Consider the following 22,694-nt stretch of genomic DNA (forward strand, 5'->3'; position numbering starts at 1 on the left):
CCAAGAGTTACTTCAGCATATGGAGGCTTTTTGAACTAAGATTGCATATTCTGTTCTGTTTTGTAAACAGAATAGTTCAGTTGGAAGGGGCCTGCAAAGATCATCGAGTCCAACTGCTTGAGCACCTCAAGGCTAACCAAAGTTAAAGCACGTTCATGTGGACACTGTCCAAACACCCCTCGGGCACTGACAGGCATGGGGCACCAGCCACCTCTCTAGGAAGCCTGTTCAGTGTCTGACCATCTTGTGGCACAGAAACGCGTCCTCATGCCCAGGCTGAGCCTCCCCTGGTGCAGCTCAGTGCTGTCCCCAGTTCCCAGGAGCAGAGCCAGATGCCTGCCTCTGCGCTTCCCCTGCTCAGGGCGCTGCAGGGAGCAGCCAGGTCACCCTGAGCCTCCTCTTCTGCAGGCTGGGCAGCACAGGGGTCCTCAGCCGCTCCTCACAGGCTGTGTCTTCCAGCCTCAGCCTCTCCTGAGGATCACTGTCAGTGCTTCAAAGGATCAACAGTAGCATGAATGTTTTTTTGCAATAGTCAATTTTTAATTGCTCAGGAACACATGCAGTGAAACAAAAGGCAGATTTGGGGGAGTGCTGAATACGGAAGTAATTTGTTCTCCGAGACGGTTCAAAAAAACCTTATTTGTTTAGTTTGAATTCTTCACAGAATGAAAGAAAACCCTGAACCCAATGTTCACACACATTCGCAGACTGCTGCTTTCTGAGTCCCCGTCCGTACACTTGCCCAGCAGAAGCATGGCTGGACTCAGCAAAGGCTCCAGGAACACCAGAACTTTGAACCGAGTATGATCCACAAGGGAATGCTTTAAACTGATCCATCTTTTTTTCAAAGAAATGGAAAATTTCTCTAGTGAGGTCCTGACCCTCCAAGGAATTAGGTACACACCCAGTCCTCTGAATGCACAGAAACCTGGGCATTATCAACCTCCAACAGAGTTTTGCCGCATCATACATCAGCTCTGTTCACGTTTTTAGTTACATGGCAAATTTTTTTCTAAATGACTCTGCAACTTCAACCTCATCCATAAGCCACTGAAGTGAATGGAAAAACAACCCCACTAACCTCAACAATTCTTGGACCATTAGGACCTATAAAAAGCCATACTTATCCTGCATTCCTTCAGCTTCAGCAGCACTGTCTGGGAGCTCCACAGTCTGCTACGCACGCAGCAGTGGGTTTAGGACAATCACTGCTGACTGCAGGAGATAAAGAACTTTTATCTAAAGATGTGAGAACTTTTATGAAATCAAACATATGGAAAATGTTATGAAACTATTTAAAACCTTTTGAAATACACAACTTAATCAACAAAAACTATTTCCATGCATAAACTGAGGCACGGATACTAATTTAAAAATCTATCATAGCTTGATAAGTAGCTTTAAGCAGGGAGCCTCTTTTCCACTTCTCTTCCCAAGCTCACTTTATGTGTTTTCTCTCTGTGTCTCAGTTGTTCATTTCTTCTTAAAAATGGAAAGAATATTCACCAGGCATTTTTCAATTTGCTTTCTAAGTTAAACAAGCCACGCCACAAAGAAGAAAGTGTTTAAAAGCAAGAATATGTACTGCCAAAACCTGAAAATGATACCAGAGATATGTTGAATAAACATTTCATACATTTAACAACAAAGATGGAACACATGTTGATAATCCTTCGCTTAGTTGTTGCCCTGTTTATTCAGTATTCCCCAAAGTTAACGTATAACACATGTTAAAATGATTACACTGTTTTGACCGTGCAGCTCCTATTCTATTCTCCAGACTATTTCACGGATCTGGAAGATATGACAGGATCACTGGGGTTTGTGCAGGAATTGCACACCTGCAAAATACTGTGAGCCCAACGTTTTCAATTTTATTAAATATTACAATATCATCTCAAAATAGTCTAAAGCATCCCAAAGCACTTATTCTATAATTGTATACAGTAATGACGCCAATGCCAGCAGCACTAAATAGTGGGATGAAAGCTTGCTTTTGATGAGACAGTTGAGATATTTCATTTGCCCCTGTTCTCTCCCTTATCTTGACAAACTCAACATACAAAAGGACCTGATGAAACAAAATGAAATGGAGATTCAAAAAGATTATAGTTCTACCACCGTACAATGGTGCCACTTAACCCTTGATTCCTCTTTTCCATCAATTCTAGCAGAATTATTTTTAAATCATAATGGCAGAGGTTTGGGCTGTGAGAAAGCTATTCTTGGCAGAAGAACCACATCAGAGGACACAGAGAAAATGAAGACCAATCCCTGACATTGCCTGAGGCTGAGGAAACTCCAGGGGAATGTTCATTTACACAACCCTGCTCTGTGCCAATCTGTACTACTGGATGAGCACCTCCATCACAACACCCTCTGACTCCTAGCAGGACTCATGCTTCTAGGGTATCCCCAGGCTCACCTTTATAGGATCCGGGCTGCTCCCCAAATCAGAAGGATCAACTCCCCACTTAACAACTTGAAGCAAGCTTCAGACCACTCTGTGCACCCACTGGGCACTATGACACTCTATAAGCGATACAGATCTCGTACAAAGACTGTTACAGACTATGTGAGGTCATATACTATTTGTTCATCTCTCCCTGCTTATTACAGGTTTTGCCTGACAGCTAAGTCAGACATTGAGAAAGCTATGATGAAGATAATTTTATTTTATTTTTTTTTACAACACTAGGCTGGGTTTTTTTTGCAAAGTATTCCACTGATTCTGCTTTTATAAGAGGTTTAGGATAACTTTTTTTTTTTTTTTTAAGTATTTTTCTTGCATGACTTGACAAATTATTAGAGAAATAATTTTGTTAGATGGGCAGACCCGTGGTTTCCAACATCAGGTTTTGTCAAGAGCTTGCTTAATGCTAGGATTCAAAGTTAATTTCTTCTACATTTTTAAAGAAATGAAGACAGATGAAATATGGTACTCAGAGGTTAAATTTTGCTTTAAAATATTGTTGTCATATTGGATGTCAGTTCAAGTAATGTTAATTTTATTAAATTTCAATAGAAGTAAAACTAAAAACGAAACAAAACCAAAAAAAAAAAAAAACACAAAACACTAGTAGTATCTCTCCGGTAGCTTGGAATCTCAACTTTACTGCACAACTCCAGGTACAGAAGAACAAATAAAGTACAACAACATTTCAGTAGGGAAAGCACTGTGGGCTCTTCTATATTTTTTTTCAGTTCAAATCATGAATATATGCATTTGCACAGCATTTCTCAGGGATGCTTTCACAGCCTCACAGTAATCTGATGATACAACAGCAGACATGAATACTGACCTGAACCCCTGGCAGTCTTGCCATTGGTAGCAATTGGATGGATTTGAGACTCATATTATCAAAGTAGGCCTAACAGGGTCTATGCCAATCACTTCCATGGGTGCTTTGCAAAAATCAAATCATCTTTCCACATTCTGTTCCAGCCTCATCATCTTTGTTACCACACAATCTGGATACAATTTTGTTTCTAAATCTGAGCCTGAAAGCCACAACATCTGTCCCTAACATTCTGCTCCCACCGAAGGAACCTAAGATGCATGCTTTGAAATGAGGGCGTAATTCTTCTAGAGATGTTTCCACAACTCATGACTAACACATCCAGGCAGGTGAGGTGCTCTAGAACAAAGCAGCAAATATTGGTTACCTGGATTCAGATGGCAATGTCTCGTCTACACAAAGCTAGGCTAAATTTATCCAAACCTGCAAGAGTACAAACAGCTACGGCTTGTCAGTTTGTTTCAAATCTCTCCCTTTGCTGTCTTCTTAAAAATACATTCAGTTTACATGGTTTATGTTTACATCACCCTTGGCATGTATGAGTTTACTCCTGAATGATAACATTCAATGGATGTCATTTCCCATTCTGCAGTAACAACCCTTTCCAATTCTGGAGGCTTATCCAGGTATCTGTCTATAAACACCAACACCTGCTTGCTCTGATTCCTCTTAATCCATTTTTCCCTACAAATAGCAAGTAGAACAGCAGGGAAATTGAGGTACACACAAGTAACTAGAATTATTACAACATGTGGTACATGCGGCCTACTAAGGGAAAATGGTGAACTTCATGTACTACATTAGCATCCCCACTTAACGCAGTACATTCAACAGTACATGTGCATTATGATTTGAATTGAACAAGCCATCGAATCCCACGTAAAAGCCAGGCTCTGATATTGTTAAACTTTCTACAAATACAAATCAAAACATGTATATCAATAAATACATCAAGAATAATTATAAAAGGTAAGTTGCCACATTGAAGCATTACGTTTCCATATATGCAAGTATCTAAACACTTTTATTAAAGCTTTCTATAGAAGTAGTTACATATTTCAGTAATACACAGGATATTTACAATTTCCAGGTCAAGCTCAACACAACAGATGTTCAGGAAGTAAATTTATTGATGAAGTCAAAGAAATGCCTCAGATACTTTAGCAAAACCATACTTTTAAAGTTTTGCTAGCTTCCATCTGCTTCTCTAGTGATCCACTCACAAGTCGGGATTAAATAAAGGGAAGAAAGGGCCATAATATAAATTAACTTCATGTTTGATTGTATTTGAATAAATTCCAGTTTCATAAGCCAGCAACATTTCCAAGAGATTTAAGTTAAAATGAAATAGAATTTTTGGTAATACATGAAAAATTGATACTTCATTGTCTTGGATAGGATTTTCAATGAGTTTAAAGGAAATTGGAGCTCAAATTTCAACAAAATTCCAGAGAAATTATATACCTTATATATGGTACTTAAGATCCTGTCAATAATTTCAGATATATGCTTCAAGATGTCTGATCTTGTACTAATCTGCTATTGGTTTACTGTTCAGTTTAACATTATTCCTTTGCTAAGCAACTGTTCCTGATCAGCTAGAGATTAAGACCAATCCAATATAAAGTAGCCCAACAGATCATAGAAGAGGCCAAGCAAAGCAAATTGCAGGATGTTTCATATATCAGCTCACACGGTTGTTGAAAACCTAAAGCCGTGAGTTCTCATAAAATACAAAACAGAATAAATTTTTCAAAAGTTTTTCCCAAATTTATTTTCTACATCTCAAATTTTTACGATAGATCATAAACATACATGTGAACAGCACGTAGAAGGCAAATATATCAACACAGTTATTTAACATTTAATTTAAATGATAAGCATAGGCAGACTTTTGGTTTGCAGAAAGGAACTGAGACCAAATCCTAGACAGTTCCCTTCTACATACAAATGGGAAAAAAGCAGGGGGTAATTATTTTTTGTGTGTGTGATGAAATGTAAGAATGCCAGTTCTGTTATTACCTATATCCTGATTACCATTAGAGCTGTGCGCGTTATTTGAGTTGTAGCTAATCAATAAATAAAAACATCTTATAGTCATTGTATTTCAAAACCCTCAAAACTGTTGCCTGTTCAATGAATGTGTCTGACAACAGCAGTTCATATAAAACAGGAATAGCAAAAAAACAAAAAAGTCATACAAATACAGTGCATGCAATTAAAGTACAAGCTTCAAGGACAAGTAACCACAAAATGTCATAAAAGCAATCAAGAACATTTCTAACAGGTGGAGGCAAAAAGCAGAGAAGTGTGGTGTATTGCCATGAGAAATGAAGACTTTCATTTTCAAATGAAGAAATGAAGCAGCTGCCTCATTGAATATAATACCCTGCAGCTGGATGAATTGCAGCACAGCTGGAATATTTCTTGAGATATTCTGTATATACACAAGCATCTGTATATCCACTAACCAGAAGTATTTTACCAGAGGAATTATAAATAATACAATAGGACTTTTTCGCTGAAAATTAGGTTCTCAAAGTATTGCACCAAAACCTACAAGGACACTAGTTTGGCATAGCATATCCTCAGTCACAATGAACTGGCAGTAACAAATCGGGAAAGACCAACAATTCATAAACTGGGACGACGTTACCTTTGTTCCTCAAGGACAGCACTCCTCTAGTCAAGAAATCACAGGCATCCAGGTAACATACCTACATCAGGACCTACCTTAATAATCTTACTCTAGGATGAATTCTATAATTACTCTAAAGTTCCACTACCAATTAACCTAAAATGATGACACTTAACCCTATGTTTCTCTGTATATATCAAATTTTATAATGTTACTAAAACAGTTTTATATTAAGCCATCCAACAATGAAATCAATGAATGCTTGCACTAATAATGTGCATATAAACTATACACGTATATAATAAGTTGTTTATATACATATAAACAGGGGAAAAAAAGCCAATACAATAAACCACTGAAAAAAGGTACAATACATTCAGGGTTGGCCCAGAACATTCATTGATTTGCAACAACACCCAAGAGGCCACATTTATATCTGGCCCCAAAACTTTCTGCAAAATTACCTGTGCATATTTGGTAGCTATATGCAAATAGTCACACATAATAACAGAAAACTTAGAAGCAACATCTGGAAATCTGACAGGACAACAAAAGTGTTACTTGACAGAATTTTGGCATTCATCCAGCAGACTCTCAAACACTCCCATAAAGGATTTTCCTGAGGTTTGGAGGATGATTTCTGTTGATCAGCTGAGTGGACGATGTTCAACAAAACATCTTTTAATGAGACCAGTACTGAATGAACAGTTTCCTCACAAGCCTACATACCCTTGTCTGCACAAAGCCTGAGGAAATGAGCCAAACCCTCCCGAACTCTGAAACATCAGCAAGACTGCTCTGTGCCTACAGCTGGCTGAGTGTCTGCAGGTAGTGTCTGCACTGTCCTTGCAACTACACCCCTGTAAAAACTCTCTGAAGTCACTCCTCTCTGATCTCTGCGTGCTCCCATTCCAGAAGTGCTTAATGCTATTTGCAATTCTCCATAACTGAAAATGATTTTTAAACGAACAATCAGGCTTTTCTTCAATGTTATACTTACATAATATTAATCAAAGCTTATTCAGAGTCTACAGTGTCATCAATTACCAGCAGACTGGAGAAGTTTCCTAGCAACTTGACATTTTATATTGGGGCCTCCATTTTGATCTTATATAAGAAGCTACTTTGTCATGCAAACCAAGTCAAATTTGTTGGTACAAATCCAGCAACACAACACACAAATAAATAAACGTAGCAGCATTAGTCTTCAGTCTCCATCCTAATAGCAAAGATGAATTCAGTCTAAATCGTAAGCGCCTCTTTTCTGACACAAAATACTGAAGTTGCAGTATTTGCTAGACAGCTGTGGAAGAGATAGGCTTAATTTTCTTTAGAGCTTATATTTCACACAGCTGTAGCTGAGAAGCACCTGTAGCTAGATGCCAGGTATTTTAAAAGAAAAGTGAAGTCAAAAAGGATTTTACAGCATGAACAGATCTGCATCTACAGTGAGTTCTCCTCTGAATGCAAGTCAGGCCTCAGGATAGAGCACTGACACAAAACGTCCTTTAGGGGAAGAGTACCAGGAAGTCCAAACAGAACTCAAAGCAAGAAGGCCTGCAGTTGTTCAGGATTTTCTGTGGCCATTGATTTGAAATACTATATTTCACAATTTATTTTGGATGCGTAAGATATCCTAGATATCCTCACAGAGATGAAGCATCAGACAGATTTTTCTGGAGAGGACTTTATTTCTTCTTTAAACTCATACAGGATTTCTGTCAATAAATCTTCAGTTATCTCCCTCCTCTCAAAAATGCAGCTGTTCTTCACTAAGAGAGACTCCTGTGGTCAGATTTTCATTGAATTGCACTTGTCAAGGAAACAATAGTTTTTCTCCTTGAAATATACTCTTTGCATATAGCGATCAAAATATTGAATGCTTTTCTTTAGGTTAAGTTTTTTTTTTTTTTTTACACAATTGAAAATGAAGCTGAAACAAAGAGTTCAAATTGGAAGAGGTGAATTATCTGAATCACTCAAGCGTTTATTGCTTCTGTAGATTTAAATTTCCTTACAGGTTTTATGATCATATCAGTGTGATGTTTTCCCTCTGTCACATCTGGATCTTCCTCTCAAATCCTGCCTTTGAAGTCATTCTGTGCTAGTGGTTCTCCAACACAAACTAGTTTGCTTTTTTTCATTAGACACTCTAAATTCATGGAGTTTATAGTCTCTTTAATATGACTTTTTTAATAAGACAGAAGTTTGTGTTGGAGTAGTAGCAGATAAAACAGGGGGGGGTTTAGAAATGCAGCTGCACCAGTCTGATCAAGGGAGAAATAAAAATATGCTATTTTTCAAAAATAATAATTATTATACTTAACTCACCATCAAGAAAGAGCTGTAAATTACAGTTTAGCTGCCCTTATTGATCCAACACAAATATTAGGAGCAAGCTGTGCTGTGCAGGGGAGGGAAAAAGAGATGATTGTGGCGTGTTTTAAATCCCTTGAGTCATCCGTCTTTCCTGGCACAGGGCAGCGTGAGTCAAAGCTGCTGTGCAGGAAGCAAGGAGACAGAGGTGAGCTGAGCTGGCTCAGCATTGGCTGCACTTTGCCAATGGCAGTTGGAAAAGGGATGCTTCGAAGCCAAGGTATCTTAAGTCTTCAAGGCCAAGTTGTAAGAGAAGTCATTTTGTCTGCAATGTCTTCAGCCCTCTGCTTGCTGGAGTACCGAGCTCTTTTTTCTGCTTACAGGCACGGTACAAAGTGCCAAAGTTTTACAGTTCTGTAACTTCCTTTTGGGGAGAACTTCACAATGCCTAACATGACTTTAATTAACAGAGCGTACACTGAATGGTCATAATTTGAGATAAAGATGCATAGCTCTGCAACTCTTCCATATACCCACACCAGGTACAACCAGGACTGAGGCATGACTACATTAGAAACAAACGTGTGATCAACTGGGAATCAGATAATAAACAGCTCGCACTGTCTTCCGGCTGACTCATCCAGCTGCAGCTCTAATCCTGATGTGCTGTTCACTGCTGACACTTTGAAACCTACTAGCAGGCTCTATATACACTGGGGTACACATGACTTCACCGTATTAACGATCAAAAATCACCAGTAACTATCACCCTTTTCTCCTTCTGTTAGGATAAAAGGAGAAGAAATACAAATACAACACCCAGCTCTGCAAAAGGAATCTCCCCATCATGAATGGAATTCTCCCATTCCTTTTACATACCTCATCCTACTTTACCTCCGTTTTGGACCTGGGAAAGCAACTTGGCATGATGAGTTCAAGACGGAAAGCAAGCCAAACATACACGGAATCCTGGTAGCCCTAGAGTAAATCACTGATGCTGAAGACACATAATTGAGAAATTCATGCCAATGTATCAGTTTTAGGAAATATGGGCAGGGTGTCAACATTAAGATAAATCACAGCACACATTTATTTGTAATGAAGTCTCCTGTAAAGAGAAATCCCTGTAAACACTGACAGTAAGACATTAAAAGCCATGACATAACTTATTACTTGTGTTGACTTGTATTATCTGTAGCTACTTGCACAGAAGGCAATAAAAGTGATATTCAAGACAGAATTCAAAAAATAGAGATAAATTCTCTTTCTTCTTCTTTGTTCTTCTCAAATACAGAAGGGATAAGTAGTTGGACCTATATCCTCTATTTTTAAATTTCAAGGTGGGATTCTGTGCCCCTATTTGGAAGGGAAACCATAGGAGAGAATGCACAGTGCAGAGCACACACAGCCTGTTAGTAAGGGTATCTCATAAAGGTAACCGTAACAGTGATTCATGCCAAGCAACAGATCAGTGCGGCAATAATGAAGGTAGCTATTGCACAGTATGTATACATATTTCTGTGTAATTCCTCTGCGGTCCTTTTTGTGGAAAACAACCTTTTAAAAATGTTATTTTAAAAACTAAGACAAACTAGATTCTGCTGAATCCAACCACGAAACATATTTTAAGATTAAGTTATTTACCTCACAAATGATTGCAAATCTCAACTGAGGCAGGCCCAGCTCTTGCTTACAGAAAGGCAAATGAAACAAGTAATTATTTCACAAAACATGTTTCCAGGAAAAGGTTATAGCCCACAAATTACTGAGTTTTTATTCTTCAAATATTAAGGCTCTGACGGTGTGGCAGGCCCCTACTAGAGCTGCTGCTTTGTGTTCCAGAGCAATCAGTTCAACATGCAGCTGGGCAAGTCCATAGCACATGTATCCCTCCCTCAGTCACCATTCCAATTGTCAAACACTTAGAAAATTTATATACAACCAGAGAGTCCTGAAATGAATGCATCAGGACCTCGAGTCACATGCTAAACTGGGATTAAAAAAATTGACTCCATTTACCAAAACAGACCTATACTAAGCCTTTGTAATCAAACAAATACATAGAAGACATTTAACAGTGATGTAGCTGAAATACTCTTGCAACACTGTATAGGTGCCAAAGTATACCAGTCAAAGTAGGACTTGCATGCTTTCATTCTTGTAAAATACCCCCCAAAAAGAGCTATTTATTTACTTGTTGACCAATGAATAAACTCTACAGATGAACAAAGCAGAATCAGCAAGACTCAGTCAAAGTCCCATGGCTTCCACTAGCTGAAAAGTACTTTTGCTTTTCCAAAACACAGTCAGTATAATAAAAGTAAAACAAGGTGTCTTCCCTTACCTTCTGCAAAAGGTTCCCATTCATAAAATCGACCCATAAATGGCTTGTTGTTGTATGATGCACACTGCACCTCTCTAATATTTCTGCTGCTCTCAGGACACATCTATTTAAATAAAGAACAGATTTATATTATAATCATATTAATATAATTACTGCTTTCTTATTAATTAACTTTAGAAGGTCATTGAAGGCTTTGCCTAATTCTAATCTATCAGTTGTCTTCTTTAAATCAGATAACCAATAGTGTGCTTTTAAGTGACAGTATCAAAAGTGCCTGTAGAAAAAGAATGTATTAGCTTTGTGGAGTTAATGGAGTAACAGTTCTACAAAATAAGCAAATTCTTTAGCGAGCTGTCATTTCTCTCAGAATAAAAGAAAAAAAAAAGGATATTTCAAGATAAATTCAATAAAGTAGATCTGAATCATTTCCTTTCCACAATAGCTTCACATTTCTCATTATTAATTTTCTGGGCTCAGATTCAACATAGTTGAAACGCTTAACATATATGCTTCCATAACTTATTACAAGCTGGCAACACCAGCTTCTCATTCTCATCCTATGCTTCAATATATTACCACTTTTTCTTTTTTATTCCTACATGCTACTGTGACAGCCATAACATTACTTTGTATTTTAACTTGTGCCTTCAAATGCTAGCTTCAGAGTGCTTGAAGTAATGAGTACAACATTTTATATAAGCACGCACACATGAACACATTGAAGCAGGGCAAGTTTTACAGATAGAAGTAACATCTTTTATTAGGTCACCTGCAATGCAAGCCTTGGCAGAAAAACCTTGTTCAGATCTGAAGCAGATTCCAAAAGCAAGTACAAGTTAAATACTTAATTACTTTGTTATGCCTTTGTCCTCGCAGTATAGCAGTTAGAGCAAAAGACTGCTCTGTGTGTGGGCACACGCAAAGGGGAGCAAGACTTCTAGAAAAGGGGGTTTTAATTAGAACAATTCCTATGCTTGGAAAAACAGATGAGCTTTGGTCACACATGCATTTTTTCAAGTGGCCTACAGAGGATCAAAATGCCGCTAAAAACACTGTTCCACAGCAGTAATCACATGAAGAACTAGACTAGAACAGCAGAATCAGTTTTTCTATAGGAAACAGTTTTCAAGGAAACAGCAGATACAAAATTATATAAAAGCAACACAGATAAGTGACTATATTTGAAGGGACAGTAAGAAGAGAACCAGTAAGAAGAGATCTTATGGCAACTGCAAGTCAGTTCTGTGGAGGGGGAAGATGGGTTGTCGTTGCAGCAAGGGCCGATGCACCAGAGGTCCCAGATGAAGCTCTCCCCAGAGGAGTTCTGGCTTTGTATCCCCCATCCATGTATAAGATGCTTGTAGCTGAATCAGTGAGACCAAAGCCAAGAGTTTTTAAAAGAGGGGTATGAATTGAACCAAAGATATGGCTGGGGGGAGGCTCACAGACTGCTTTATCTTCTATCAGAATCACGGTAACAACTCTTCTGGAATAAACACTGCTCCTGGCCAAACAGCCATCTGTGCTTAGTTCATCCCCCATCTGAAATCTCCAAGTCCACGTATATGCTGTTTTCCTCAACAAGCCAGCCATCAGAAAACAAGCAAACAAACTAAGTCAGGAAACAAAAAAGAACTAAGCAAACAAAAAAAAAGCTTCACAACAAACCACCAGAGTATATTGGACGGGTGAGACCAAAACTCTTTCTAGTGCCTAATACAGAGATCAAAGCTATACTCCTACCCCTGAAATCACACATCCTTCAATCTGCAACACAGCAGAGCAGCAAGAGAAGCAAGAGACAATTCTGACACAATAAACATCGAGGCTCAGAACCTTAAATTTTTCGTGGAAACTAATCACATCACGTATCCCAAAAGTGAAGGGCAAAGCCTGAGCTGGCATAAATTAAGGTCCTTATGTTAAATTACAGCAGAACAAAGTCAGTCTGCACCAGCAAAGAACCCAGCCTGAAGGGTTTCTTTTTGGAACACATTTCCCTTTTCTTTTTTCTTTTTTGGCACATGTGTTCTGACAGTCTGTTGCAAAGTTTTGTTGTTTCTTGTTTCTCCTTTTCTGAGCCTTGAGCTCATGCTCTTGTGTACCACTATTTCTGGCTCATAGACCATTTCCTGTGCACCCTGTTCTTACCAACTACAGACAATGTAAGAATAAAAAGATCAAATATTCATTGCTGTTGCAAAAAAAAAAAAAAGTGCTCCCCTCCCTCTTCTAAGATCATTTTTCTATAGCTACAGTTTCTGTTTTTAAACTTACTGAAAGTTGCCCACAGGACAGAGGCCCCATTGCTTTAAAGGAGGACAGAGGACTGCCAAGTACACTAAACATGCTGTTCTGGATCAAGACTAAGTCAGAGGAAGAAAAGACTAACTCAGTAACGTCCCTGCTACTTTAAAAGTCCCAACTCAGATATCCTCCCTCCATTTCTTTCAGCATCGTGTAGTTACAATATACATTTTTGCATGAAAATTGGCAAGTGAGAGCTGGTCAGTGAAAACTCCCTTACTTTATTCTTATACAGATTATACCCACTTTTGTTTTTGAATGCTTAAAAAAAAATCAAAGAATTATGTGCAAGGTACAACAAGTCAAACTAAGCACAGTTCATGAATCACCAAGGCTTAAGGCAGTTATACTGCACAAGCACACTGGTTAACATCTATTCATCATTTATTAGCCCCTGCAAAATTCTTAATGCCAGCTGAACAAAATGACATTTTAATGCCACCTACTGCTCAGCCCCCTTCCAAATGAAATCCTTAAGCACTCCTCAGAAGAACTCAGAGTGTCGGGCACTTGATCTTGGCCTTGTTGGCTTTTCAGACATCTGAGGCAGAAAATGGTGCTATTGCTAAAAGGGAAAGCTCTAACCCTGCACAATCAAAAGCAAAACTTTAGCACAGGTTTTGATTTATTCTCTGAGAGAAAAAACAATTTTTATACCTTTAGTTACTACTTCTGTCATAAATCCATAGAGCTTGACTGCAGAACTCCGCGAGGACGGCAACGAGCATCTGGGACTGAGAGAAGGCGATCCCAGAGGAAGCGAATATTTGCAGTGTCTAAAGGCTGTACCTCAAAGAGCTTCGCAGCCCTCAGTTCGCTTCTCAGTGCTCAGGCCGGGCCAGGAGGCGCTGGAGGCCTGTGGAGGCCAACGCCAGGCCTTCCAGGAGCACCGGCCCGCGGCGGGAGGAAGGCAGCAGGCAGCGGGCTGCATCTGGGCTTTCTTCACACTCTGTCAGAGGCCCTGTGCTCTTCCTGGCCCTTTGCCAAACGAATATCAATTTTACTTCAAAAAGCAGGCGCGTTTACAGATGAAGAATGTTTCCGTGGTTAAGCCACAGAACTAGCATTTAAATGACCTGGATCTCTTTCCTAAATCTTCCAGAGGCTTTCGGTGTGAACTTGGCGAAAGTATTTAGTCTTCGCGTGTGATTCTCCCTCAGCTTCTTCCCTCTGGGACAGGAGGGCTCTGGAATTGTGTTGCCTCATAGGGATTTGAAAACAAACCTTTTGAAAACAAAATGTTGACCTTGATTCTTTTTTTGTTGTAGTTGTTAGCAACAGATTTGGAATTTCTTCCTTTTTTTTTTTTTCTCCTCATGAACATCATTCTCTTTTGTGATAACTGAGGGAGTTAGCTAAAGTTTTTCTTAGAGATGTTGATGAGAAAACAGGATGACATCTTTAGATGTTTGTCAAACAAAACAAAAAAAAAGAATTATTAAAGCAGGTATGCGGAAGCCAGATCAGCAAAAATTCAATGCACCTAATATAAAACTCAAATTCTGTTGTGTAGATGCAGATATAATTACCTAGCAAACTAGATTCTATGCTGGGAGACTTTTTTTTTTTAATTATTCTTTCGGTCACGCACTGCAAAATTAGAAACAGGATCACAGACCCATAATTTTGTATGGTTTTAGATGGTGTCTCCCCTACTCAGAGTATGCCTGTAAGAAAAACACCAAAGCTGTAAGTCAGTTGTGCAGGTCCTCCTTCAGCCACGCACCATCAGAGCACCAGACACTTTCACACAATGTAAGAGGCTTTCAGAGCTTCTTTCCACTGCCACATTTCGATGCAGCTATTTCAATGAATACGATGTCTCAGCCAGTTTTTCTTCTCGTACTTTCAGAACATGACATTAGAACAGCAGCAGCACAGCACTGTGCTGATGGAGCAGGGAGTGCTTAGGATGGAATATTTCAGAAGTATCCCTTTGTATTTGGAGATATTAAGACAAATTCCTTGAAATGCACTGTGTCTGAAGATGACATTGCATTTCTGAAAGAGTTACCCTTATCTATGCCTCAATTTCACCTGAGATACACAAGTATGGAATATTTGGAGGGATGGCATCACGCAGTACTTCTCTTTGCCCGCTACCACCACAGTTTTCTTAAAATTAGCTGCTAGTGAAGCTAAGTCTGTAAAGCAAAGAAACCACCCTACACACTTCTGGAAAACACTTGAAAAACACATGTTTTTAACAAATCTTTGACAGTTCAGTAAATTAACGAAGCATTGGCAATACACCAGGAAATTATCAGCCTGCCAGCTGATGCACGCTCACACTGGCTGCATGCCTGCCATAAGCAAACTGCTTCGTTGCTGGGCTGAGATAATGCATTTCTGGAAAAGCATAAATGGCTCATTTTGATACTGAAACCACCTTTAAAGGCAATTAAAACATTGACTTAGATTCTTGGCACCATTTTGTTCCTGTGACCTGCAGTAACTGACCAACTGTTTTTCCAAGGCCCCAAAGTCCTTCTGGATTCTCCAGGCTCAAGCATAATTCATAACTAATATTTTCTATGTGCACATTGCATTAAATAAAGTCGAAGTAATCTAGTTATACTTTTTTTTTTTTTCATTTCTGCAGTGGTTCTATCTAATCTTATTAACCCTTTTACATTGCAAAGGATAAACACACCTCCAAAGGAAAACAATTCAAATACTTGTTTCTGAAGCAGTATGCTGAAGATTCTTCTTTCATTTTCAGAATATACTCTTTACATAACTATCCACCATTGCAGTGAAACACTGCCCAAGCCTTATTCCTCCCGAACATATGGAAGTTACATGGCCATGTCTGACAGCAGAATCTGGCCTTGCAAATTTTAATTCATCTAAGTTACATCTTTTTACATTGCCAAGGAACATGCACACACCCGGTATCAGTGCTACCTAGAATCAAGGCAACCTTCTTTTCTTCAGCTGATTCAAAGTCAGCAACAGAGCAATTTATACAACTGGAGACTCTTTTTATTTCCCAATAGTTTTAACTTTTAAAAATTAGAACATAAATACAATTGTCTGCCAATGAAAAAAAAAAAAAAAAGGTATAGCAAATGTGCCTAGATATCACTGGCACAAAATATTGATGGATTTTTATTATTATTATTAAAATGGAATTGATGTTTATAAAAAAATAGGCAAGAAAAGTAAAATTTTAAATGCAAAATTCTAAAATTTATGTGAAGAACAGCCTTTCAATAAAAATAGCACTAGCCAGCTCAAGTTACAGTCCATGACCGCAGACAGTACACTATAAATGTCTGGCTTGACATGCAACGAAAATGAACATCTGTGAACACAGTGGTATCTGGACAAGTTTAGGAGGAATAAGCACCTGTCATGCCTAAGTCTCAGCACTGCCTCAAGCGATGAATTTGCACCCATGTGTCTGTTGCAATGGAAATCGTGCTTCATTAGGGGAGGCATCATCAACTGACTTCATCTTCCTCTGCTAACCAAAGAGGGACTCAGAGGCAAGGCAGAGTCCAAGAGTGCATGTAGTACAGGGTACCAGCCTTTCTCTTTTCCCTCCCTGATTTCAAGGGGCTGCTTCCCACAGACAGAAAAAAACCTTGGGCATGTACACAACACGACATCATTGTAGTCCTGCAGGCAACAACCTTGCATTTGGGACAAGGAAGATGGTGGAAGGCAGAGCTGCACATGTAGTGGGTTTACGTGTCAAGGTTTTGGTAGCAGGAAGCCATAAGGATGGCTTCTGTGAGAAGGATCTAAAAGCTGCCCCATGTTTGGTAAGGGCCCAGGTGCTGAGCAGAGCGGAATCAATAAGTGATGTTGTTTGCACCTCTGTGAGAGCATATTTAAGTCAGGGAAAAAAAAAAACGCTGTGCCACACAACAGCTGGGAGAGTGAGAGGAGTAAGGAACAGCCTTGCAGGCGCCAAGGTCAGTGGAGAAGGAGGGGGAGAGGTGCTCCAGGCGCCGGAGCAGAAGTCTCCTGCAGCCTGTGGTGAGGACCATGGTGAAGCAGACTGTCCCCCTGCAGCCCATGGAGTACCACAGTGGAGCAGGGTTCCACGCTGCAGCCCGTGGAGGAGACCACGGTGGAGCAGGTGGACCTGCACCGACGGAGGCTGCAGCCTGTGGAAGACCCCTGCTGGAGCAGATTCCGGGCCAGACCTGTAGCCCGTGGAGAGGAGCCCACGCAGGAGCAGGTGACCTGGCAGGTGCTGCTGTCCGTGGGGGACCCAGGTTGGAGCAGTTTGCTCCTGAGGGATGGACCCCGTGGTACGGACCCATATCTGGAGCAGTTCTTGAAGAGCTGCTGCCTGTGGGAAGCCCACGCCGGATCAGTTCACCAAGGACTGCATCCCGTGGGAGGGACCCCACAGCACAGGGAACGAGAGTGACCGAGAAGGAGCGGCGGCGAAGAAGCGCTATAGACTGACCATAACCCCCGTTCCCCTGCGCCACTTGGGGGGAGGAGGTGGAAGAGGGTGGATGGGGGATGGGGGGGAAGGTGCTTTTGGTTTCTTTCCTTTGTTTCTCACTTCTCTAGCTTGTTAGTGATTAGCAATAAATCTTACTATCTCCCTATGCTGAGTCTGTTTTGCCCATCACGATAATTACTGTGCGATCTCCTCGTCCTTATCTCAACCCTTGAGCCCTTTTCATCGTATTTTCTCCCCGTTTCTCTTTGAGGATGGGGAGTGAGTGAGCGGTTGTGGTGGAGCTCGGCTGCCCACCCGAGTAAAACCACCACAGCACGCTGGGCTGCTGGCTATGCCGGTGGGACGTGCAGGCCCCCACTGCACCGGCTCAGGGCACGGCACATATCTGCACCAGCTCTTGGCATGAGGAGCAGCACTCCCTGCCAGGCTGAGAGACCTGCACAGCTAGGGTGCCCACGCCGGAGGAGAACACAAGCTCCAGCTTCACAAAACCTCACCAACTCAAAATACTAAGCTAATATCATCCCATTCACTTGGGCATTTCCACAATACCTGCTTCACTTATTTATTCAGCCAGAAACTGCTCTCCAGATTCACTTGAGCCAGTATGAGTGTCATTCCTCGGCACTAAACCATTGTTTATCACTGAAGCTATTTTTCTTTGCTAAACATATTTTTTGTTGAAAACAAAAACCAATCACCACCACCACAATGAACATATATGCATACATTAGGGTAGCTGACTCCTTGAGGCCTGCCCAAATGACCCTGGAGGTTTCTTTCAATTTCACATATACAGTTCTGTAAAGTTTTGTTAAGCAACTAACGTAGCCGAAGTTGACCACAATATTTTAATTAATTCTCCCGAAAAATAAACCGGCAAGAGTCCCAGTCAAGCTGTGGCTCTGTCTGGTAGGTTATGCCATTAAACTGATGGGTTCCCTGAACTTCTTGCGGTGCTGCTGATTTTCCATCAGCCCATGCAGTGCTGGAGCAAAACCCTCACCGAAATCTAGCTGTTCTTGCATCAGCTGCAGAGGGCTTACCCACCAAATTCAAACACTGCCAAAATTTCTACAGATCTTTGGTGGCACCACCTCATGTTATTAACCACCAGGTGTCTTTTTTACCCAAGTTTTCACAATTCTGCTTCCAATACACATTGTGATACCTTATTTGATGCCAAAGCCAAATCAGGGAAGCCTCCATTTTGGAAAAATGTCATTTGCTTTTTAAAAAATACTGCTCCATACTGACTACGTATTTGACTACCAAGTCACCTCTTCTAGTTCCAAACATATAAAATGTTTGGGTGTCAGAAAGGTATAACTATTTCCTTTGCTAATACTTCTAAAAACCGCCGAGTGCACCTCATCCTGCCCTCCTGATACGTGTATGTTTATCTTTCCCAAGTAATCCCTCCACCATCACTTTGTAGCTAGCTTATCTTTCCTCCTTTTCTTTTCACCTTCTGCCAGTCCCATTACATCGTTAGCATTCTTCTGAGCTATAATAAAATTAACAGATCATGATGGATGTCTGAATACAATCAGGCTAATGGCCTTGGTACAAGCAAAACACCACCAGCATTTTTAGGAGCACAGCTGGAACATAAAATATTTTTCCCATTGCTGATTTCACCTTTGCACCACAAATTCCTCTGAATTTATCTAGGAGAGCCTTTGAAGTGTCACCTGAGCGTAACTTTGATTAACTTTGAAATGTATCAGTCAAATAAACCATTAATGCATAATGTGGTAGCTATTAGTGCATTACCTTTCTTCCCTTCAACAGCACTTTAGCATGCCTAATAATGGGGGAGAAAGACCAGCCCAATAGAAAAATAAGCAACTCTTCCAACTTTACAGATTTGTGGCTATTTTGAATTCTTGACAGATCTGATTAGACTAAAATAACTTATTTTACTTCAGATTTTCAACAACTTGTAAAAGATTCACGTCCAGCTTCAGCTTTAAATTAAATTTGACTGACTCACTCATCCCATACAAAGCACCCACACTGATCTAATATATCTGACCAGAAACGTCTGGCACCGTTAGCTTAGGAGAGTCTCACCAAAGGGCTATAGGAGGCAAACTGACAGTACAGTTCCTCAGTAGTACCAAAAATGTGTTAAGAAAATCATCCATTTCTGGTTATTGCTAAATTTTAAAATGTTATTCCAAATAATAATAATAATACAGAAAACAGTAATTGGATTCTAAAACATTCAAGTTTAACAAATAGAAAATGGAAAACAAATACTGAAAACAGATCCCACTGGAAGAGATCATCATCTGGTGTAAAGTGATACACAAGTATGCTATGGAAGCCAGCGCTACGTCAATCCACACCTGCCAATGATCTAGCCAGTTGACTGTTGCTAGTTTTTTTTGATCCAGCACCAGACCAGATGACTATCGACCCATTCCAAAGCCATTTTTTCAAAACACAGTTATTATTTTACTGTCCCAAATTTCTTTTATTGCCTATTTCCCCAAGCAAAGTACTTCAGTATTGAGACTGAAGCACACAGAGGATATTCGTTACATGATCCTAATCAAGCATTAAAAACTTGGCATTTGCAACAAAAATCTTAACTACTCTTGTCCTGGTTTCAGTTAGGACAGAGTTAATTTTCCTCCTAGTAGCTGGCAGGGTGCTATGTTTTGGATTAGAATGAGAAGAGCGCTGATAACATGCTGATGTTTTAATTGTTGTAGAGCAGTGCTTACACCAAGCCAAGGACTTTTCAGCCTCTCTCTGTCCTGCTAGCGAGCAGGCTAGGGATGCAGCAGGAGCTGGGAGGGGACAGACCCAGGACAGCTGACCCAAACTGGCCAAAGGGGTATTCCATACCATCTGACGTCATGCTGAACAATATATAGGGGTGGCTAGCCGGGGTGGGGGGGGGGCCGGCTGCTCGGGGATAGGCTGGGCATCGGTCAACGGGTGGTGAGCAATTGCATTGTGCATCACTTATTTCGTACACATTATTACTATTAATACTATTATTATTATTGTTGTTGTTATTCTTTTCCCTGTCTTAATAAACTGTCTTTATCTCAACTCACAGACTTCACTTTCCCGTTTCTCTCCCCCATCCCGGAGAGGGAGGGGGGAGGGTGAGCGAACGGCTGTGTGGTGTTTGGCTGCCAGCCGGGCTAAACCACAACAACTCTGTACAACAGCTGTTCAACAGTGGTATTGTTTTTTCTATATAACTATGATGCATTAAAAAATCCACCAAATACAAGATTCCTTCCATTCAAATATCTATTTATAGAAACACTACATGATGCTCAAGGTGCTTAAACTGTACGCTACTGCCTCGTTTAATGGGAAATCAATTAAAAAAATAATTTCCATTTGACAAAACCTGGCTCAAAGTCTGAGGAATGGCTTAGCATGGAAGCTTTCAGCCTAGCTTCTGATCCAGTGTCTCATCTGTCTTCGTTGTTGAAATACATCTTAGGAACAGCACGTTTTTATAGTCCTCAGAAACTGTGAGGTTTATGTATTAAGGATAGTTGCTTTAATCAAATAATAACCATGGCTAAAAACAAGTCAAACTTTTCTAATAGATTTTTTTTTTTATAAAGTATTTCTTTAAATTAGAAAAATGAGTCACTCCAAAACCCTTTTTGAAAGGCGCCACGCCTACCAGCTTTGAAAGACCCTGAGCCAAGCGCTCATGTAGCACAGCCCTGGTGAAACCAACAAAGAAGGTGGAGGTGAGATATTTAGTTCTTGCAGTTTCTAGAAAATTATGCCAAATTAATAAAACCACCTAATGCGGTTTCAAGCAATATTTCACTTCATTTTAAAACCCATTTTTCTTTCTTTCTGTCTTTCTTTCTCATTTTCCATTCTTTCTGGGATGTAGCCTGTGTGTCACATAGGTTTCATTACTTTATTCTTTTATTCTACACCAGCATCATCAGTATGTGGAAATAATCCTCAACCAGTTTTCTCCACGAAATCCTGATCAATTTAAATGGAAATTCAATTGTACGCATTCCATTTAAATAAGCAGCCTCTGTGTGGGACGAGGGATTACCTGAATAGGTCCAGCAGAAGGACTAAAAGTTTAGGAAAGTTTTTGATTTGTACTACCACAATACTCCACATCTTAATTTAAAAAAACAAAAACACCTCAGTATGGTAAATAATCAGTGTTCTTAGCAAAAAACTTCTATTTTACATGACAATCAGGGAACAGAAATGTTTAGAGGAGTGTTGTGAAGCACAAATGTACAGTTATGACATCTAGGGTGATTCTGGTAAATCCATTGAGAGTACGCTTTTTTTTTTTTTTTTTTTAAAGACGACCCACCTTTCTTTTTCTGGAACGTTTGTCTTCCACACAAAGTGAACAGTTGTAGAGCACCATACACATAGCTTACACTTGGCTCCTGCAACCTCTTAATCACTTGTAACAAAAAGTGCAGTATTATTCGTATGTTAGTTTTCTTGTTTCCATCAAAAATCACATCCACAAACAGTTTCTGATACAAAACATTCTTAATCTGTTTAACTACTTCTACAATGTATTTTGTATTTTACCCCAATTCATACGTCTCAAAAAAAAAAAAAAAGTGCCACTTTAAATTAGCAGATACATTTACCATATCTTATAATGCTTTGGTACTGCTACAGCTGGTAGCACTGTCTGTTTACTTATGAGTTCATCCAACTTTAACCGTCCAGGCTAAAATTTTCCACTCCTGGTATCTGTCTTAATCTCATTTTTTTTGACTAAAGTATTTCATCCAAGAATGAGTCTAAAGGAAAACAAGAGGGGATAAGTGTTTTATTTTTTTCCCATGCTTCAAATACTCTGATTTTTTTTTATTATTTTTTTTCCCCAAAATGTAAGTGCCTGTCTCCTTTTAATGAGTGAAACAGAGTCAGCCAGGAAAGTGCTTTTTGTCAAGAACGCATCTTCTGCCTTTTATATGGAAATTTATCCAAATATAGCCAAGCCACAAGCTTTTGAAAAAAAATACTGATAATCATACTTTGCACATGCGCAGTAAAAACTTGTTAAAGTTTCACAGCTAATGTACTGGAACAGTCTGTTTACAAGAGGCATGATCCAACTGAGACTCACAGGGCTCGATCAGTTTTCCAGCAATTACTGGTACGTGCTCCTGAGGTCCATTCTGGGGGCAGGCACTAGGAACGAACACAGGACACGTCTCTCTTCTGTTTTCAAGAGTGACCTTGATCCTGTTGCAGGCACCATGGACAATACAAAGAAGTGGCCTAATACAAAAACCTGTCCCTAGAATGTATGGAATACCTTGCAAAAACATGACTAAAACTTTGGATAGGGATTCAAGAAATGACAGTGGATGA

The 22,694-nt window shown here is 39.8% G+C and overlaps 1 protein-coding gene across 3 annotated transcripts in view; it reads right to left on the reverse strand.

Annotated features, from left to right (window-relative positions):
• THSD4 (thrombospondin type 1 domain containing 4) overlaps positions 1 to 22,694 on the reverse strand; it is a 297,318-nt gene that overhangs the window by 207,947 nt on the left and 66,677 nt on the right. For all 3 annotated transcript variants that reach the window (XM_040569780.1, XM_040569779.1, XM_040569781.1), the window contains exon 6: positions 10,598 to 10,700. In XM_040569780.1, coding sequence (XP_040425714.1) covers positions 10,598 to 10,700 — 103 coding nt within the window. The remainder of the gene's footprint in view (positions 1 to 10,597; positions 10,701 to 22,694) is intronic.

The sequence above is a fragment of the Cygnus olor genome, chromosome 11 (genome assembly GCF_009769625.2).
Source record: "Cygnus olor isolate bCygOlo1 chromosome 11, bCygOlo1.pri.v2, whole genome shotgun sequence".
NCBI lineage: Eukaryota > Metazoa > Chordata > Aves > Anseriformes > Anatidae > Cygnus > Cygnus olor.